Below are 19,382 nucleotides of genomic sequence, written 5' to 3' on the forward strand. Positions count from 1 at the left end.
CAATTCCGCCTAACCTGCACGACTTTGGACTGTGGGAGGAAACCGGAGCACCCGGAGGAAACCCACGCACACACGGGGAGAACGGGCAGTCTCCGCACAGACAGTGACCCAAGCAGGGAATTGAACCTGGGACCCTGGAGCTGTGAAGCCACTGTGCTAACCACTCTGCTACTGTGCCCCGTGCAAACTATCATCGATTAACGTAAAATCGGGAAGGACGGAAATCCGCCGTCCTAACCTGGTCTGGCCTACACGTGACTCCAGGCCCACAGTAATGTGGCTGACCATTAACTGCCCTCCGAAATTGCTCACGGCTGAGCAAATCAAATAGGCAACAAATGCTGGAATCCCATCATCGAGGAATTCAGGAAATAGTATCTATGCATTTAAGGAGAGGCTAGATAAACAGATGAGGGAGAAAGGGGTAGGAGGATATGCTGAGAGGGTAAGACAATGAGGAACATAGAACATAGAACATTACAGCGCAGTACAGGCCCTTCGGTCCTCGATGTTGCGCCGACCTGTGAAACCACTCTAAAGCCCATCTACACTATTCCCTTATCGTCCATATGTCTATCCAATGACCATTTGAATGCCCTTAGTGTTGGCGAGTCCACTACTGTTGCAGGCAGGGCATTCCACGCCCTTACTACTCTCTGAGTAAAGACCCTACCTCTGACATCTGTCTTATATCTTTTCCCCCTCAATTTAAAGCTATGTCCCCTCTTGCTAGACATCACCATCCGAGGAAAAAGGCTCTCACTGTCCACCCTATCCAATCCTCTGATCATCTTGTATGCCTCAATTAAGTCACCTCTTAACCTTCTTCTCTCTAACGAAAACAGCCTCAAGTCCCTCAGCCTTTCCTCATAAGATCTTCCCTCCATACCAGGCAACATTCTGGTAAATCTCCTCTGCACCCTTTCCAATGCTTCCACATCCTTCCTATAATGCGGCGACCAGAATTGCACGCAATACTCCAAATGCGGCCGCACCAAAGTTTTGTACAGCTGCAACATGACCTCATGGCTCCGAAACTCACTCCCTCTACCAATAAAAGCTAACACACCGTACCCCTTCTTAACAACCCTCTCAACCTGGGTGGCAACTTTCCGGGATCTATGTACATGGACACCGATATATGTCTGCTCATCCACACTGCCAAGAATCTTACCATTAGCCCAGTACTCTGTCTTCCTGTTATTCCTTCCAAAATGAATCACCTCACACTTTTCTGCATTAAACTCCATTTGCCACCTCTCAGCCCAGTGCTGCAGCTTATCTATGTCCCTCTGAAACTTGTAACATCCTTCCGCACTGTCCACAACGACACCGACTTTAGTGTCATCTGCAAATTTACTCACCCATCCTTCTACGCCCTCCTCCAGGTCATTTATAAAAATGACAAACAGCAGCGGCCCCAAAACAGATCCTTGTGGCACACCACTAGTAACTGGACTCCAGTCAACACTTCCCATCAACCACCACCCTTTGTCTTCTTCCAGCTAGCCAATTTCTGATCCAAACCGCTAAATCTCCCTGAATCCCATGCTTCCATATTTTCTGCAGTAGCCGACCTTGGGGAACCTTATCAAACGCTTTACTGAAATCCATATACACCACATCAACTGTTTTACCCTCATCCACCTGTTTGGTCACCTTCTCAAAGAACTCTATAAGGTTTGTGAGGCACGACCTACCCTTCACAAAACTGTGTTGACTATCTCAAATCAAATTATTCCTTTCCAGATGATTATACACCCTATCTCTTATAAACCTTTCCAAGATTTTGCCCACAACAGAAGTAAGGCTCACTGGTCTATAGTTACCGGGGTTGTCTCTACTCCCCTCCTTGAACAAGGGGACAACATTTGCTATCCTCCAGTCTTCTGGCACTATTCCTGTAGACAAAGATGACTTAAAGATCAAAGCCAAAGGCTCAGCAATCTCCTCCCTAGCTTCCCAGAGAATCCTAGGATAAATCCAATCTGGCCCAGGGGGCTTATCTATTTTCACACTTTCCAGAATTGTTAACACCTCCTCATGAACCTCAAGCCCTTCTAGTCTAGAAGCCTGAATCTCAGTATTTTCCTCGACAACATTGTCTTTTTCCTGTGTGAATACTGACGAGAAATATTCATTTAGCACCTCTCCTATCTCCTCGGACTCCAAGCACAACTTCCCACTACTGTCCTTGACTGGCCCTACTCTTACCCTAGTCATTCTTTTATCCCTGACATATCTATGGAAAGCTTTAGGGTTATCCTTGATCCTACCTGCCAAAGTGGGTGAAGGCTACTGAATTATGTGAGGCCTAGATAAGGTAGACAGGAAAGACCGGCTTCCTCTAGCTTATGAGGAGGCACAGATTTAAGGTGAATGGTAGAAGGATGAGAGGGCACCTGAGGGAAAAGCTTTTCACCCAGAGGGTGGTGGGTGCCTGGAACTCGTTGCCCAGGTTGGTGTTGGGAGGGTGCAACGTTCAACTCATTTCAAAGGCACCTGGATCTGCATCTGAAGCGACAAAACCTGTGGGGCTAAGAGCCAGGTGCTGGAAACTCCGATTCAAATGTGCGGCTAGTTTCTTATTTTGGCTGGCGCAGAAACGATGGGCTGAATGGCCTCTTTGTGCACCGTAACCTTCCTATGGTTCTATCACGCATATAACACAGAAAACTGGAAGAAAACTATAATTGTGGTTTCAAAAGGCTTTATTGGCATTACATTGAGACAACTGTGAAAGTATCCAATTAGTCAGAGATAATAATATGGAAGAAATCAACAGACAATCTCAGCCACTTTCTCTTTACATTAAATAACATTGTCCATTAAGGCATGAAAAATGAAGTAAGGAAAGACCAACAGGCCAGTCAATGGATCTGTTAAATGGTGCTTCAGCCTCCCCCATCCAAATCTCATCAGCTGATCCCAGCTTGAGTAGAATTTAACATTCTTAAACGCATTTGCAATGGTAGTAAATTCAACATAGAACCACACAGCACAGAAGGAGACCATTGTGCCTGTGTCGCCTCTTTGAAAGAGCTACCAATTAGACCCACTCCCCTGCTCTTTCCCCATAGCCCTGCTTCTTTTTTTTTCCTTTTTAAGGATATATAAATGCCCATTTTAAAAGTTATTATTCCGCTTCCTTCCTTTCCAAATCATAACAGCATTTGAAGCTAAATTCGGAAGTGACCATTAACCCCACATGAGGTCAATGAGTAACAAGGAGTGCGATAAATGCACAGTTCTTGGTAGCAACTGCTGGTCGTTTATGAGACATCTGCATTTAAAACTATCATTTGGATGTGTTTTTACAAACTAAACATTTTTGCATTGAGGATGGACAATTGAAAATTTCGTTTTCTCACTTGTAAAATCTAATACACTTTCCCCCGGCATGTGCACTGATTGTACATTCCTGCAGGAGTTATGACTTGCAAATGTTTATTTGCATATGATATCAGTTTGTACGTACAATCCATTGCCACCTGAATAATGTAAAGACATTGAGGACGACTTTTAAACTCGGTATTACCAGTATACCACATTTTCAAATACTTGCCCAAGGAATCTGTGCCAGAATGTAAACTGTGTGTCCACATTATCTGAAATGAACTGTGCCTTTAGAGCAAACCAATTTGGTTGATATCTCAAGTAAGCAAGGTTTAATGCAAGCTCAGTGTGACCTACACTACTGCCTGGGGTCATTTTTTAGTTTAACACTAGTTCCAGTGGCCAAGTCTTCAGAATGCTGTAGCCCAGTTTGTCGAAAACTAACTGGCACAGCATAATTTCCCCAAGTATGGATAGGCAGCTTACCCATTACACAATATCACACGGGAACTAATACTGTTAACCCCCTGATTGATCCTGGTTAAAATCTGAGCATGCATTTAAATACAAAAATATTGGCAGCTGCATAAACAGTTTTAACTGTTCCAGAGCGTAACAATTCGGGTACCTGCCCAGAGAATGGAGAAGGTTTACAAACCAAATCACAAGACAATACACGGTAATAGTACAGAAATATGCTTTGACCTAAAATACTGTTTTCAATTTAACATGCGTGCACTTTATAATCCCCTTAAGAAGCCTTCCAGAATGACACTTTATTTTCATAAACTAATTCCCAGTGAAGACAGCAAAATAAGAAATCAGGAATTTGCATTTGCAGACTGGATAACCATAACAACGGGAAGCTAACTGATGGCGGGAGGGTGGGTTAATGGATGAATTACATTTTATTTTATGGTCTTTTAGTTCTTTGTCCAATAAGGCGGTACCTGTAGTGTGGATGTAGTCTGTGATAATGCAACTTTTTGAGGGCAGAAGTGGTGTCTTGATCGGAAGCGATTTCCCTTTTCATATAATGCCTTTTCTGTGATTCTGTATGTTGCATGGAGCTACCTGGATTGTTATTGCCATATGGATCAATCACATTGTTGTTTGAATCTTGACCATTCCCATACTGATCATACCCATTGCCATTAGATCCCTGACTATTTTGGCCATTCCCATTGGCACTGGATCCTTGACCATTCCCATATTGATCATTCCCATTGCCATTTGATTCCTGACCATTTTGGCCATTCCCATTTGATCCTTGACCATTTTGTCCATTCCCATTTGATCCTTGACCATTCCCATACTGATCATACCCATTGCCATTAGATCCCTGACTATTTTGGCCATTCCCATTGGCACTGGATCCTTGACCATTCCCATATTGATCATTCCCATTGCCATTTGATTCCTGACCATTTTGGCCATTCCCATTTGATCCTTGACCATTTTGTCCATTCCCATTTGATCCTTGACCATTCCCATATTGATCATTCCCATTGCCATTTGATTCCTGACCATTTTGTCCATTCCCATTTGATCCTTGACCATTCCCATATTGATCATACCCATTGCCATTTGACCCTTGACCTTTTTGGCCATTCCCATTGCCACCTGATCCTTGACCATTCCCATATTGATCGTACCCATTTCCATTTGATCCCTGACCATTTTGGCCATTCCCATTTGATCCTTGACCATTTTGTCCATTCCCATTTGATCCTTGACCATTCCCATATTGATCATACCAATTTCCATTTGATCCTTGACCATTCTGTCCATACCCATTGCTGTTTGACCCTTGGCCATTTTGGCCATTCCCATTTGATCCTTGACCATTTTGTCCATTCCCATTTGATCCTTGACCATTCCCATATTGATCATACCAATTTCCATTTGATCCTTGACCATTCTGTCCATACCCATTGCTGTTTGCCCCTTGGCCATTTTGGCCATTTCCATTTGATCCTTGACCATTTTGTCCATACCCATTACTGTTTGACCCTTGGCCATTTTGGCCATTCCCATTTGATCCTTGACCATTCCCAAATTGATCATATCCATTGCCATTTGACCCTTGACCATTTTGGCCGTTCCCATTTGACCCTTGGCCATTTTGTCCATTCCCATTGCCACTTGATCCTTGACCATTCCCATACTGATCATACCAATTTCCATTTGACCCTTGACTATTTTGGCCATTTCCATTGCCATTTGACCCTTGGCCATTTTGTCCATTCCCATTGCCACCTGATCCTTGACCATTCCCATACTGATCATACCAATTTCCATTTGACCCTTGACTATTTTGGCTATTTCCATTACCATTTGACCCATGGCCATTTTGTCCATTCCCATTGCCACCTGATCCTTGACCATTCCCATACTGATCATACCAATTTCCATTTGACCCTTGACTATTTTGGCCATTCCCATTGCCGTTTGACCCTTGACCATTTTGACTATATCCATTATTGTTTGACCCTTGACCATTTTGACCATTCCCATTGCTGTTTGATCCTTGTCCATTTTGGCCATTACCATTGCTGTTTGATCCTTGTCCATTTTGGCCATTCCCATTGCCGTTTGATCCTTGACTATACTCATCTTCATCATATCCATTGTTTGACCATTGACCATTTCCATTTTGGCCATTCCCATTGTTGTTTGACCCCTGACCATTTTGGCCATTCCCATTGCTGTTTGATCCTTGACCATTTTGGCCATTCCCATTGCCGTTTGATCCCTGACCATTTTGGTTATTCCCATTGCTGTTTGATCCTTGACTATACTCATCTTCATCATACCCATTGTTTGATCCCTGACCATTTCCATTTTGGCCATTCCCATTGCTGTTTGACCCCTGACCATTTTGACCATTCCCATTGCTGTTTGACCCCTGACCATTTTGGTTATTCCCATTGCTGTTTGATCCTTGACCATATTCCTCTTCTTCATTCCCATTGCTGTTTGATCCTTGATTAGACTCATCTTCTTCATCCCCATTGCTGTTTGATCCTTGATTAGACTCATCTTCTTCATTCCCATTGTTGTTTGACCCCTGACTATTTTGGCTATTCCCATAGCTGCTTGACCCTTGACCATTCCCATTTTGGCTATTCCCATAGCTGCTTGACCCTTGACCATTCCCGTTTTGGCTATTCCCATAGCTGCTTGACCCTTGACCATTCCCGTTTTGGCTATTCCCATTGCTGTTTCCTCCCTGACTGTTACTATTTTGACCATATCCATTGCCCTTTGTCCCTTGACCATTGCTAGAAACATCATATCCGCTGCCAAATAGCCAATCCCAACCTTTGGGTCCAGCTATAGAATCATGGATATTTGATATTCCTTTACTATTGGAAGATCCTTGGTACATTCCGCGTTTTTGGCCTGCGTAAAATGACCTTCCGAATGGGCAGCGACGGGACCTTGATCGAAGTGAATTGTAAAAGCCAGTTCCTTTTTCTAACCCTGAGGAATAAAACAGTTGGAATGAATGTGAGACCAATGTAGGTAAATAATGATCCACTCTTTCATATGTTAACCTGCTGTCAGCTGCCACCAGTGGATTACGTCAACTATGCAATGAAGTAACCAAGAGGGTTGATGAAGGTAGAACAGTAGATGCTATATATCTGGACTCTCAAAAGGCATTTATAAAGTAACTCATAACAAATTATTTGGAATATAGAGCACAAAATTATTAAAACAGCAATGGAAATTAGGGTATAGAATTGGCTGGTGGATAGGAGCAAGAGAATGATGGTAAATGAATGTCTTTCTGACTTTTTAAATTAATTTATGTAATGAGGGCATCGTTGGCTGGGCCAGCTTTCATAGCCCATCCCTACTTGCCCTTGAGAAGGTGGTGGGGAGCTGCCTTCTTGAACCGCTGCTGATCCTGAAGTGTAGGTACGCCCACCGTGCTCTTAGGGAGGGAATTCCAGGATTTTGACCCAGCGACAGTGAAGGAACGGCCAATATATTTCCAAGTCAGGATGGTGAGTGGCTTAGAGGGGAACTGAGGTATCAGGAGAGAAGAATGCTCTGATGTCCCTGCCCCCAGGGATTAGCATTGTTTTTCCTGTTATGTACAAGTGACCTGAACTTGGGTAAGGGATTGCAATTTTGAAATTTGCAAATTGTACACACTTGGCAATGTGTTAAGTAGTGAACAGGATAACAGCAGAATTCAGGAGGATGTAGACAGATGGGTGAAATAACTAGATACATGGCTGACGCAATTTAATGTGGATAAGTAAGAAGTAATGCATTTTGGAAGAAGCTGGGATTGTTTTCTTTTGAACAGAGGAAGCTAAGGGGACACTAAATGGAGATATTGAAAATAGTGAGGGGTTTTGACAGCAAGTTGGGAGAAACTATTTCTTCTGCCAAATGCAGAGGTCACGGACTTAACATAATTGGCAAAGGAACGAATGGGGAAATTAGAGATTTCTTCAAACAGAGGGTTGATAAAATCTGGAATGCACTATCTTGAAAGGGGGTGAGATCAGACTCCACAGAAACTTTCAAAAAGCAATACGGCAAACACTTCAAGAGGAACAATTTGCAGAGCGATAGGGAAACAGTGTCGTTATGGGACTAAATGATGTTCTGTAAAGGCTTCAGTAAAAGAAACTTGAGAGTTGTTTTAATTCCAGCCATTTGCCCTGAGCTCTGTGTGAGGAATGCAAAGGATGAACACATACCCCAAGTGAGCTAGGAAAAGAGATTCTGAGGCCCCCGATCTACCCGAATGGAGACAGAGTCCCGTAGTGCGCAAGGTTAGCTGGGTGTTTCCCAGTGCTCGGAGAAACACCCCGTTATCTGATGCCCATCCGGGTAGATCGGGGGTCTCAGCGGGGAAGTCCCTGAAGAGGCCGCACACAGCCCCGTTTTCAGCCCCATTTGCTGGAACTCTTCAGTGCAGTGAGAGATGGGGACGCCATTTCTCCCGAGCCCCCGATGTGATTCCTGAAACCCGTCTGAGCCCCGACTCACTATAAGGCGGTCTGCAGTGCCCCCTACACCCACCAGGATGGCACCCAGGTGGCACTGCCAGGGTGCCAGGCTAGCATTGGCACTGCCAAAGTGCCCAGGTGGCACCAACAGTGTCAGGATACCAACCTGCCTGGAGGGCCCAATCCCCTGGGAGCCCCCCAAGTAGTTCCATCTATTCCCCATTTGTGGAGGCCAGCACTGAACAGCACTCGCTCAAGGGGCGGGGTTCTCCGGCCGCGTCCGCCCGGCGAATCCCGCCCGAGATCAATGGGCTTTTCCACTGTCCGCGTCTCGTCCGTGGCGTTCTTGCGACAGGCAGGCGCAAGAATCCAGCCCGAGGTCTCCAGGGTGAAGGAGTGAGATCACACGCCTTGAGTGGATCTCGGGAAGACATATTAGAGTGAGACTAGCTGTCTCATTCGAATGTGCAGAATCGGCAGAAAATAATCTGGGCGGGATTCACATTACGTCGTCTCGCGAGATCGCGTTATATCTCATGAGGCTGGATAGGTCTGGTAGTGGGATCTCTCGGCATCTATCAGTCACATCCTGCCGTGCTGCCTTTCGGGCATAACGTGACCAGTAGCTCCTGCCCAACATCAAATGAAACACGTCTGAACAATCTAAGCTCAATGTTTGGTGACAAAAGCAAATCTGGATTAATAAACTGACCAGGTAATCATTCATTCCTGTCTGCACCACTCCAAGTTCCATTACAAAGGGGCTGCAATACCTGGGGAAAGACTGACTTGAGATGAGGAGAAACTGAATTGAAATATCTCAGGATTCCTGAGCAGACCGCAGGAATACAGGTGATGTTTTTGTTCAGGGTTACGTACTTTGGTGCATTGGTGTGTTGGTTCGAGCCTGCTGGCAGTCTGGATGATCGGGATTGGTCAAGCAGTCCTTTTCGTCAGGATGAATTGTGACATCATGATTCACAGCTGAGAAAAAGAGAACTTTTATTTAGAGAGTGATCAAACCTTGTTCAAAGAGGAAGGTTTTCAGAGAATCCCTGCAGTGCAGAAGGAGCCCATTCGGGCCATTAAGTCTGCACTGACCCTCTGAAAGAGCCCCCTACCTAGGCCCAAGCTCCGCCCTATCCTCATAACACCACCTCACTTTTTAGACACTAAGAGGCAATGATCAAGGCCAATCCACCTAACCTGCACATCTTTGAACCGTGGGAGGAAACCCACGCAGACACGGGGAGAACGTGCAAACTCCACACAGTCATCGGAGGCCGGAATTGAACCCGGGTCCCTGGCGCTGTCAGGCAGCAGTGCTAACCACTGTGCCAACGTTTTAAGGAAGGTCTTAGGAAGGGACGGAGAAAATCGACACAAAGGTTGAGGTGAGGTATGACTTCCAATGATGGGGTGAATGGAATGGTGGTCTCTGGATGAATGAGGCACAAAAGTGCACGAGTAAAGGATTATTATAAGAAGACTACGAGCTGGATTCTCTGTTTCTGGGGCATATCCTGTTCACCATCACCCCTGAGCTCGCTGACCAACTTTGGCCCCAGGTTGAATAATGCCTCAATTTTTAAAATCTTGTTTACAAATCCCTTCATAGCCCTGACCCTCCCAACTTTGTAACTTCCTTCAGGCCATTAACACCTTAAAATACCTTTTGCCTCTTGCACCTGCCCAGTTTTCAGTGCTCAATCATTGACGGCCGTGTCTCCAGCTCCTGAATCCCCTTCCTAAACATCTCCACCTTTCTAATTCTCTCCTCCGCTTAATTGCTCCTTAAAACCTACCTCCATGTCTAAGCTTTAGAAGACCCATCCTGACGTCACCTTTATACAACTGACTATCGAATTCTGTCTGATAATACACCTGTGAGGCACCTTTGGATGGTTTTACCAGGTTATAGGCCTTATATAAATGTAATTCGTCATTGGTCACTTCTCCATCAAATTAGCAGGTAGAGACAGATCAAGAAAAGGGCGGCACGGTGGCATAGTGGTTAGCACTGCTGCCTCACAGCGCCAGGGACCCGGGTTCAATTCCGACCCGAGGTGACTATCTGTGCGGAGTTTACACTTTCTCCCCGTGTCTGTGTGGGTTTCTTCCGGGTGCTCCGGGTGTTTCCTCCCACAGTCCAAAGATGTGCAGGGAAGGTGGATTGGCCACGATACATTGTCCCTTAGGGTGGGGCGCAGGAATAGGGTGGGGAATCGGACCTAGGTAGAGTGGTCTTTCAAAGGGTCGGTGCAGACTTGATGGGTCGAATGGCCTCCTTCTGCACTATAGGGATTCTATGAAAACACTTTTCTGTCAATTTTGGGGTAATAATTCAGGTGCGTCACTTCCGCCACTTGAGTCAGTACATACATTGCAAATGAGCACATTTCCACTTACCCACTATTTTAGACTTTTTATCCATAGTGAATACGTGGACTGGGAATGTACAGTCTTGTGATTCCTGTTCCAGCATTCAGAAGCATTTATTTCACAACTGACTGTAAATTCTAATCTGTGACCCAATGCTCCAAGCATTTAAGGGAAGCTATCTACAGACATGAGGGTGAAAGGAGTAGAGGGATAGGGTGATCGAGGGAGATGAAGTCGGGTTGTGGGAGGTTCTTGTGGAACAGAAACAGCAGCAAGGAGCAGTTGAGCCGAATGGCGTGATTCTGCGAATTTCATGCGATTTATTGTGTGATATTAGAACAACAAAACTCAGAAGGGTTACATTGACATTTCTATATCCAAATAAATAACAACATTTGTTCCAGTGCCCAGTCTAATCAATCTTTAATTATCGCTCTCTCATCAGTGAACCGTTATATCGTACACGTTGAAGGAGGCCATTCTGCCCATTGTCTGTACTGGCTCTTTGAGAGAGCTATCCGATTAGTCCCACTGCCCTCTGACCTTCCCTCCATAGCCCTGAAAATTTCCCTTTTTTAAATGTTTATTCATTTCCACTTTTGAAAGTTCTTGGATCTGTTTCCAGCGCGCTATCAAGCAACACATTCCAGATCATAAACAACTCGCTGCATCAAAGAATTCTCATCTCCCCTCTGCATTCATAGAATCACAGAATTGTTATGGTGCAGAAGGAGGCCATTCGGCCCATCGAGTCTGTTACTGGTATTACTGAGACTTGGTTGAGGGAAGGGCAAGACTGGCAACTAAATATCCCAGGGTATAGATGCTTCAGGAGGGATAGAGAGGGAGGTAAAAGGGGTGGAGGAGTTACATTACTGGTCAGAGATGATATCACAGCTGTGATTAAGGAGGGCACAATGGAGGATTCGAGCACTGAGGCAATATGTGTAGAGCTAAGAAATAGGAAGGGTGCAGTAACATTGTTGGGACTTTACTACAGGCCTCCCAAAAGCGAGCGTGAAGTAGAGGTACAAATATGTAGACAGGTTATAGAAAAATGTAGGAGCAATAGGGTGGTCGTGATGGGAGATTTTAACTTCCCCAACATTGAATGGGACTCATGTAGTGTTGGAGGCGTAGATGGAGCAGTATTTGTAAGGAGCATCCAGGAGAGTTTTTTAGAGCAGTATGTAAATAGTCCAACTCGGGAAGGGGCCATACTGGACCTGGTATTGGGGAATGATCCCGACAGGTGGTTAAAGTTTCAGTCGGTGATTACTTTGCGAATAGCGATCACAATTCCGTAAGTTTTAGAATACTCATGGACAAAGACGAGATTGGTCCTAAAGGAAGAGTGCTAAATTGGGGAAAGGCCAAGTATAACAAAATTCGACAGGAGCTTGGAAATGTAGATTGGGAGCAGCTGTTTAAGGGTAAATCCACATTTGAAATGTGGGAGTCTTTTAAGGAAAGGTTGATTAGAGTGCAGGACAGACATGTCCCTGTGAAAATGAGGGATAGAAATGGCAAGATTAGAGAACCATGGATGACGGGTGGAATTGTGACACTAGCTAAGATGAAAAAGGAAGCATACATAAGATCTAGGCGACTTAAAACTGATGAAGCTTTGGAGGAATATCGGGAAAGTAGGATAAATCTCAAACGCGCAATAAAGAGGGCTAAAAGAGGTCATGAAATATCTTTGGCTAATAGGGTTAAGGAAAATCCCAAAGCCTTTTATTCATATATAAGGAGCAAGAGGGTAACTAGAGAAAGGATTGGCCCACTCAAAGACAAAAGAGGGAATTTATGCGTGGAGTCAGAGGAAATGGGTGAGATTCTTAATGAGTACTTTGCATCGGTATTCACCAAGGAGAGGGACATAACGGATGTTGAGGCGAGGGATGGATGTTTAAATACTCTAGGTCAAGTCGGCATAAGGAAGGGGGAAGTTTTGGGTATTCTAAAAGGCATTAAGGTGGACAAGTCCCCAGGTCCGGATGGGATCTATCCCAGGTTACTGAGGGAAGCGAGGGACGAAATAGCTGGGGCCTTAACAGATATCTTTGCAGCATCCTTGAGCACGGGTGAGGTCCCGGAGGACTGGAGAATTGCTAATGTTGTCCCTTTGTTTAAGAAGGGTAGCAGGGATAATCCAGGGAATTATAGACCTGTGAGCTTGACGTCAGTGGTAGGCAAACTGTTGGAGAAGATACTGAGGGATAGGATCTATTCACATTTGGAAGAAAATAGGCTTATCAGTGATAGGCAGCATGGTTTTGTGCAGGGAAGGTCTTGTCTTACAAACCTAATGGAATTCTTTGAGGAAGTGACAAAGGTAATTGATGAGGGAAAGGCTGTAGATGTCATATACATGGACTTCAGTAAGGCGTTTGATAAAGTTTCCTATGGCAGGTTGATGGAAACAGTGAAGTCGTATAGGGTTCAGGGTGTACTAGCTAGATGGATAAAGAACTGGCTGGGCAACAGGAGACAGAGAGTAGTGGTGGAAGGGAGTGTCTCAAAATGGAGAAAGGTGACTAGTGGTGTTCCACAGGGATCCGTGCTCGGACCACTGTTGTTTGTGATATACATAAATGATCTGGGCGAAGGTATAGGTGGTCTGATTAGCAAGTTTGCAGATGATACTAAGATTGGTGGAGTTGCAGATAGCGAGGAGGACTGTCAGAGAATACAGCAGAATATAGATAGATTGGAGAGTTGGGCAGAGAAATGGCAGATGGAGTTCAATCCAGGCAAATGCGAGGTGATGCATTTTGGAAGATCTAATTCAAGAGCGGACTGTACGGTCAATGGAAGAGTCCTGGGGAAAATTGATGTACAGAGAAATCTGGGAGTTCAGGTCCATTGTACCCTGATAGCAACAAGTTTTTTTCCAAGAGTGGGGGTGTCAATTACAAAGGGTCACGATTTCAAGGTGAGAAGGGGAAAGTTTAAGGGAGATGTGCGTGGAAAGTTTTTTACGCAGAGGGCGGTGGGTGCCTGGAACACTTTGCCAGCGGAGGTGGTAGAGGCGGGCACGATAGCATCATTTAAGATGCATCTAGACAGATATATGAACGGGCGGGGAACAGAGGGAAGTAGATCCTTGGAAAATAGAAGACAGGTTTTGATAAAGGATCTGGATCGGCGCAGGCTGGGAGGGCCGAAGGGCCTGTTCCTGTGCTGTAATTTTCTTTGTTCTTTGTTTTTTTTTTGCACTGGTCCTTGGAAAGAGCACTCTTCTTAAACCCACACCTCCATCCTATCCCATAACACCAGCTAACCTTTTTGGACACTAAGGGCAATTTATCATGGCCAATCCACCTAACCTGCACATCTTTGGACTGTGGGAGGAAACCAGAGCACCCGGAGGAAACCCACGCAGACACGGGGAGGATGTGCAGACTTCGCACAGACAGTGACCCAAGCCGGAATCGAACCTGGGACCCTGGAGCTGTGAAGCAACAGTGCTAACCACTGTGTTACCGTGCCACTCACTTAGTGCCATTCCCCTGCCTTTACCCCATGACCCCTGCACATTTTGCAAATCACTTTCTCGTTTTAGCCTCTGGTTACCAATTCCTCAATCTTACAAAATTTGGAAAATACATTTTCCTCGATATAGCAGAAAGTTGGTGTGCTGTTTAAACGCACTGCACCTTAAAGGCTGATTTCAATTTACACAGAACAAAACATAGAACATACAGTGCAGAAGGAGGCCATTCGGCCCATCGAGTCTGCATCAATCCACTTAAGCCCTCACTTCCACCCTATCCCCGTAACCCAATAACCCCTCCTCATCTTTTTGGTCACTCGCCAATTTATCACGGCCAATCCACCTAACCTGCACGTCTGTGGACTGTGGGAGGAAACCGGAGCACCCGGAGGAAACCCACGCACACACGGGGAGAACGTGCAGACTCCGCACAGACAGTGACCCAGCAGGGAATCGAACCTGGGACCCTAGCGCTGTGAATCCACAGTGCTATCCACTTGTGCTACCGTGCTGCCCAGATGTTTCCAGTGTTTCTAAGTTCTATAGAAGGTAACTTGTAAAGAGACTTCAGAAATTCACAGCTATGTTACAAAGAGCAGCTGACTGCTGCCAGCTTGAAACAGGGAACTTACCCGGCGTAGCTGTAGACGTTTGTAAAACAACTAAGCAGCAGATTGCGAGTGCGAATGCTTTACCGTCCATGGCTGCAGGAGCTGTCGGTGCAGACAGGAACCGGTGTTGGAGAGCTGCTATAGCACGGTTTATATTACCCTCCCAAAGTAAGAGAAAACCTGTAATTACAGCTTGGAGTCACCCACCACACCATCGCAGACACTGCAATTTAGTTTACAGGGTTGTACTTTCTCTCGAAAAGTCAAATCTTCACAACTCACAGCCATGAATAATGCTTGATTGAGCCACTGAATCAGTACTCATTTCTGTCTTTAATTGAAAAGGAACTTTGCGGCTTTATTCCACATAGATCAACACTTTGGAAGATTGCATGTAAGCAGCCATCGACGTGTACTTATATAAACCCTTTAATGTAGGAGAATGTCCCAATGCTTTTTACCAACGTATAACCGTAAAATTGACATTGAGCTTAAATAGGAGGCTTTAGGAGGAGTGAACAAAATCTTTGTCAAAGGGACGGGTTTTGGTGAGGGGGGGTCTTACAAGGGGTGAGAGGCAGGGAGTTTACGGGAAGGCATTGTGAAGGAGATTGTGAGGCTTCCCGCATTATAACAGCAGCTATACTTCAAAAGTACTTCATTGACTGGAAAGTGCTTTGAGACATCCAGTGGTGGTGAAAAGTGCTCCGCAAATACCATTTTGTTTCTAGGCAGCTGAAGGTATGGGTGCCATGGAGGGACGGAGAAAGCAGGGATGTGAAAGAGGGACGAGCCAGGGGAATGGAGGGTTTGTGTCGGAGGACTGGAGGACGTTACACAGATAGGGAGGACCATTGCCAATTTAAAGATGATAATTTAAATTGTTGGGAGGGGATGCGGCGAGGATCCAGCTTAGTCAGAGACGACACGCATAAATGGTCAGTGGATATAGTGCGGGATCAGATGTTGGTGACTGAGGTCTAGATAATCTGAAGTATATCATCCAATAGCGCACATGCAACAGAAATGTCATGTCTGAACAACGTGATCGAATTTTTCAAAGAGGTGACCAGAAGTGTCGATGAGGGAAATGTATTTGGCGTAGTCTACTTGGGCTTCAGCAAGGCTTTTGATAAGGTTCCACATGGGAGACTGTTAGCGAAGGTAAGAGCCCATGGGACCCAAGGAAATCTGGCAAATTGGGTCCAGAATTGGCTGAGTGGCAGGAAGCAGAGGGTGATGGTCGAGGGGTGTTTTTCTGACAGGAAGCCTGTGTCCAGTGGGGTCCCGCAGGGATCAGTGTTGGGCCCCTTGCTGTTTGTGGTTTATATAAATGATTTAAATATGAATGGAGGAGGGTTGATCACTAAGTTCGCGGATGATATGAAAATTGGTGGGTTGGTAAATAGTGAGGAGGATAGCCTTCGATTACAGGGGGATATAGACGGGCTGGTCAGATGGGCTGATCAGCGGCAAATGGAATTCAATCCGGATAAGTGTGGGGTGATGCACTTGGGCAGGACAAACAAGGCCGGGGAATACAGGATAAACGTCAGGACCCTGGGAAGCACCGAGGACCAGAGGGACCTTGGTCTGCATGTACACCCGTCCCTTAAAGTAGCAGAGCAGGTGGATACAGTGGTTAAGAAGGCATATGGTATACTTGCCTTTATTAGCCAAGGCACAAAGTTTAAGAGCAGGGAGGTTATGCTGGAACTGTATAAAACGTTGGTTAGGCCACAGCTAGAGTATTGTGAGCAGTTCTGGAATCCACATTATAGGAGGGATGTGATCGCCACTGGAAAGGGTGCGGAGGAGATTTACCAGGATGTTGTCTGGGATGGAGAGTGTTAGTTATGAAGAGAGATTGGACAGACTGGGGCTGTTTTCCTTGGAGCAGAGGAGACTGAGGGGGGACATGATTGAGATGTATAAAATTACAAGGGGAATAGATGGAGTAGACAGGAAGAAACCTTTCCCCTTGGTGGAGGGATCAATGACCAGGGGGCAGAGATTTAAGGTGAGGGGCAGGAGGGTTAGAGGGGATGTGAGGAAAACCCTTTTCACCCAGAGGCTGGTGGGGGTCTGGAACTCACTGCCGGAAAGGGTGGTGGAGGCAGAGACCCTCATAACATTTAAGAAGTATTTAGATGTGCATTTGCGAACCCAGGGCAGACAGGGCTATGGGGCAAGTGCTGGGAAATGGGGGTTAGAATAATTTGGTGGCTGTTTTTGACTGGTGCAGATGAGATGGGCCGAAGGGCCTGTTCTGTGCTGTACGGCTCTATCGCTCTAAATGTGGCTTTATTTATTTTATAGTGCTTTCAGTAAAATCAACAGCAGCTTGGAGATCCATGGTTTTGTTTGTTTGATATATTAGAAAACTGCTTTTATATCCATTTTAGTCTCCATTGTGATAATATTAGCAATCTTTAACACAGAAAGTCAAACTCAAACTCATATGTATGAACAATTTAAGATTTTGGGTGGTTAGGGTTAGCACTGTTGCTTCACAGCGCCATGGACCCGGGTCCAATTCCCGGCTTGGGTCACTGTCTGTGCGGAGTCTGCACGTCTCCCCGTGTCTGCGTGGGTTTCCTCCGGGGGCTCCGGTTTCCTCCCACAAGTCCTGAAAGACGGGCTGTTAGGTGAATTGGACACTCTGAATTCTCCCTCTGTGTACCCGAACAGACGCCGACTCGGGGCTTTTCACAGTAACTCCATTGCAGTGTTAATGTAAGCCTACTTGGGACAATAATGAAGATTATTATTATATATATTTTGGCTCCTGTCGTATCAAGTTGTTACTGGATGAGAGAAAAGGAAGTCCTGGATTTATGTAGCTCCTTTCCCATCCTTGGAATACCTCAAATGGCTTCACAACCAATTAATTACTTTGTGGCATCTCTTTGCTGCTATCTTTTGTAGACACGATCTCAGAGTCAGTGAAGGAAAGACTGACTAATTAACCAGCTCTGTGCACCTCTATTTTTTGCGCATCCCTGATTTCCATGACTCCACCATTCCCGGCCGTGTATTCCACAAAGCCGGATCCTAAACTCAGGAATTACCTCGTAAAACTCTCTGACTCAAACCTTCTGCTCTCATGATTGTCAGATGTCCACAGGGAATAAACACATCCTTCTCACCGCTGGCTGACACCTAACGAAGCAGTCCCACAGGATCGCAAGCAGAAATCCCACACACAGGTCTGAGATCCCATCGTCCCCGCTGGGACAACATTCCACACCCTCCAAACTGACGACAGCCCCACCTCTCGATAGGCACCTTCCTGCCTCCTGGCAAACATCACCAACCTTAACCTGGTAACTGACCCGAGTGGGGAGATGGCAGGCTTCAACGCTCCACAGAAAATTCACTGGATGGGATTCCGTGTGGGATCCCACTTGCCTCGTCCCAGACATGATTTTATGATGCGGTCGGCAGGGCCTTATATGGGAAGCCTGCCCATACCCCTATTAAGGCCCTTAGGTGGCCACTCAAAGGCCTTTTCCTACCCAGCCTCAATTTTTAGGCTATTGGGCGACCAATAATTGATGGTGGGAAAGGTTTTCACCCTCGATCTCGGGCAGGAAGTGAGGTGGGACTTGCCTCAATCAGAAGGCCTCTTCAGATTGGTGGTGCCCTCCCTTCAGGAACCTGGGAACTCTGGCCCTCCCTCCACCCTTTGCCTACCCCGCCCCCCCCCCCCCCCCCCCCCCCCAACCCCTACCCCCTCCCCTCTCTCACCCCTACCCCAGTCTCACGGCACCTCCCCCCTCCCCGGGACCCCTGGTACTTTCCTGAAGAGGAGTGCCGGGACTTAGTCTCGGGCACGGTGGAGCAGTATCTCCTCCGGCCCCTGCAGTGTGTGCCTGGAATGGACTGGAGACCTGCCGACCAATCTGGTTGGTTGACTGCTCATCAGGATGTGGGGCGGGATTCTCCGACCCCCCCCCGCAGGGTCGGAGAATCGACAGGGGTCGGCGTGAATCCCACCCCCGCCGTCCTCCGAATTCTCCGGCCCCCAAAAAATCGCCCCGGCGTGAATCGCGCCGCCCGCCTCGGAGAATGGTGGGGACCGGCGTGGCGCAATGAGCCGCGATGGGCCGAAATCCCGCCCGTTTAACGAAGGTCGCGCTGGCGTAAATCAAGGTTGGTCCCTACCGTCGAGACCCAGCTCAGTGCGCAGCCTCCGGGGTCCTCGGGAGGGCGGGGGGCGATCTGATTCCCAGGGGGTGTCCCCACGGTGGCCTGGCCCGCGATCGGGGCCCACCGACCCGCGGGCGGGCCTGTGCCGCGGGGGCACTCCATTCCTCTGCATCGACCGCTGTGGTCCTCCGCGATGGCCGATGTGGAGGCGAACCCTCCCGCGCATGCGCCAACCTGCGCCGGCCGGCGGAGGCCCTTCGCCGCCGGTTGGCGGTGGCACCAAGCCCCTTCGCCGCCGGCTGGCGCGGCGCAAACCACTCCGTGGCGGGCCTAGCCCCTGAAGGTGCGGAGGATTCCGTTACTTTGGGGCGGTCCGACGCCGGAGTGGTTCACGCCACTCCTCGGCGCCGGGACCCCTCGCCCCCC

At 46.8% G+C, this 19,382-nt stretch overlaps 1 protein-coding gene across 1 annotated transcript; it reads right to left on the minus strand.

Moving 5' to 3' along the window:
- Window positions 1-2,693: 2,693 nt before the first annotated feature.
- Window positions 2,694-14,913, minus strand: LOC140408267 (uncharacterized). Its single transcript, XM_072495236.1, has 3 exons — window positions 14,826-14,913; window positions 9,192-9,296; window positions 2,694-6,822 (listed from the first exon to the last, which is right to left on the minus strand). Exons 1-3 carry the CDS (start codon window positions 14,893-14,895, stop codon window positions 4,250-4,252), a joined length of 2,748 nt encoding a protein of 915 aa, XP_072351337.1. The 5' UTR covers window positions 14,896-14,913; the 3' UTR covers window positions 2,694-4,249.
- Between the last annotated feature and the right edge of the window lie 4,469 nt (window positions 14,914-19,382).

Source organism: Scyliorhinus torazame, chromosome 3 (assembly GCF_047496885.1).
Source record: "Scyliorhinus torazame isolate Kashiwa2021f chromosome 3, sScyTor2.1, whole genome shotgun sequence".
In the NCBI taxonomy this organism is placed as follows: Eukaryota; Metazoa; Chordata; class Chondrichthyes; order Carcharhiniformes; family Scyliorhinidae; genus Scyliorhinus; species Scyliorhinus torazame.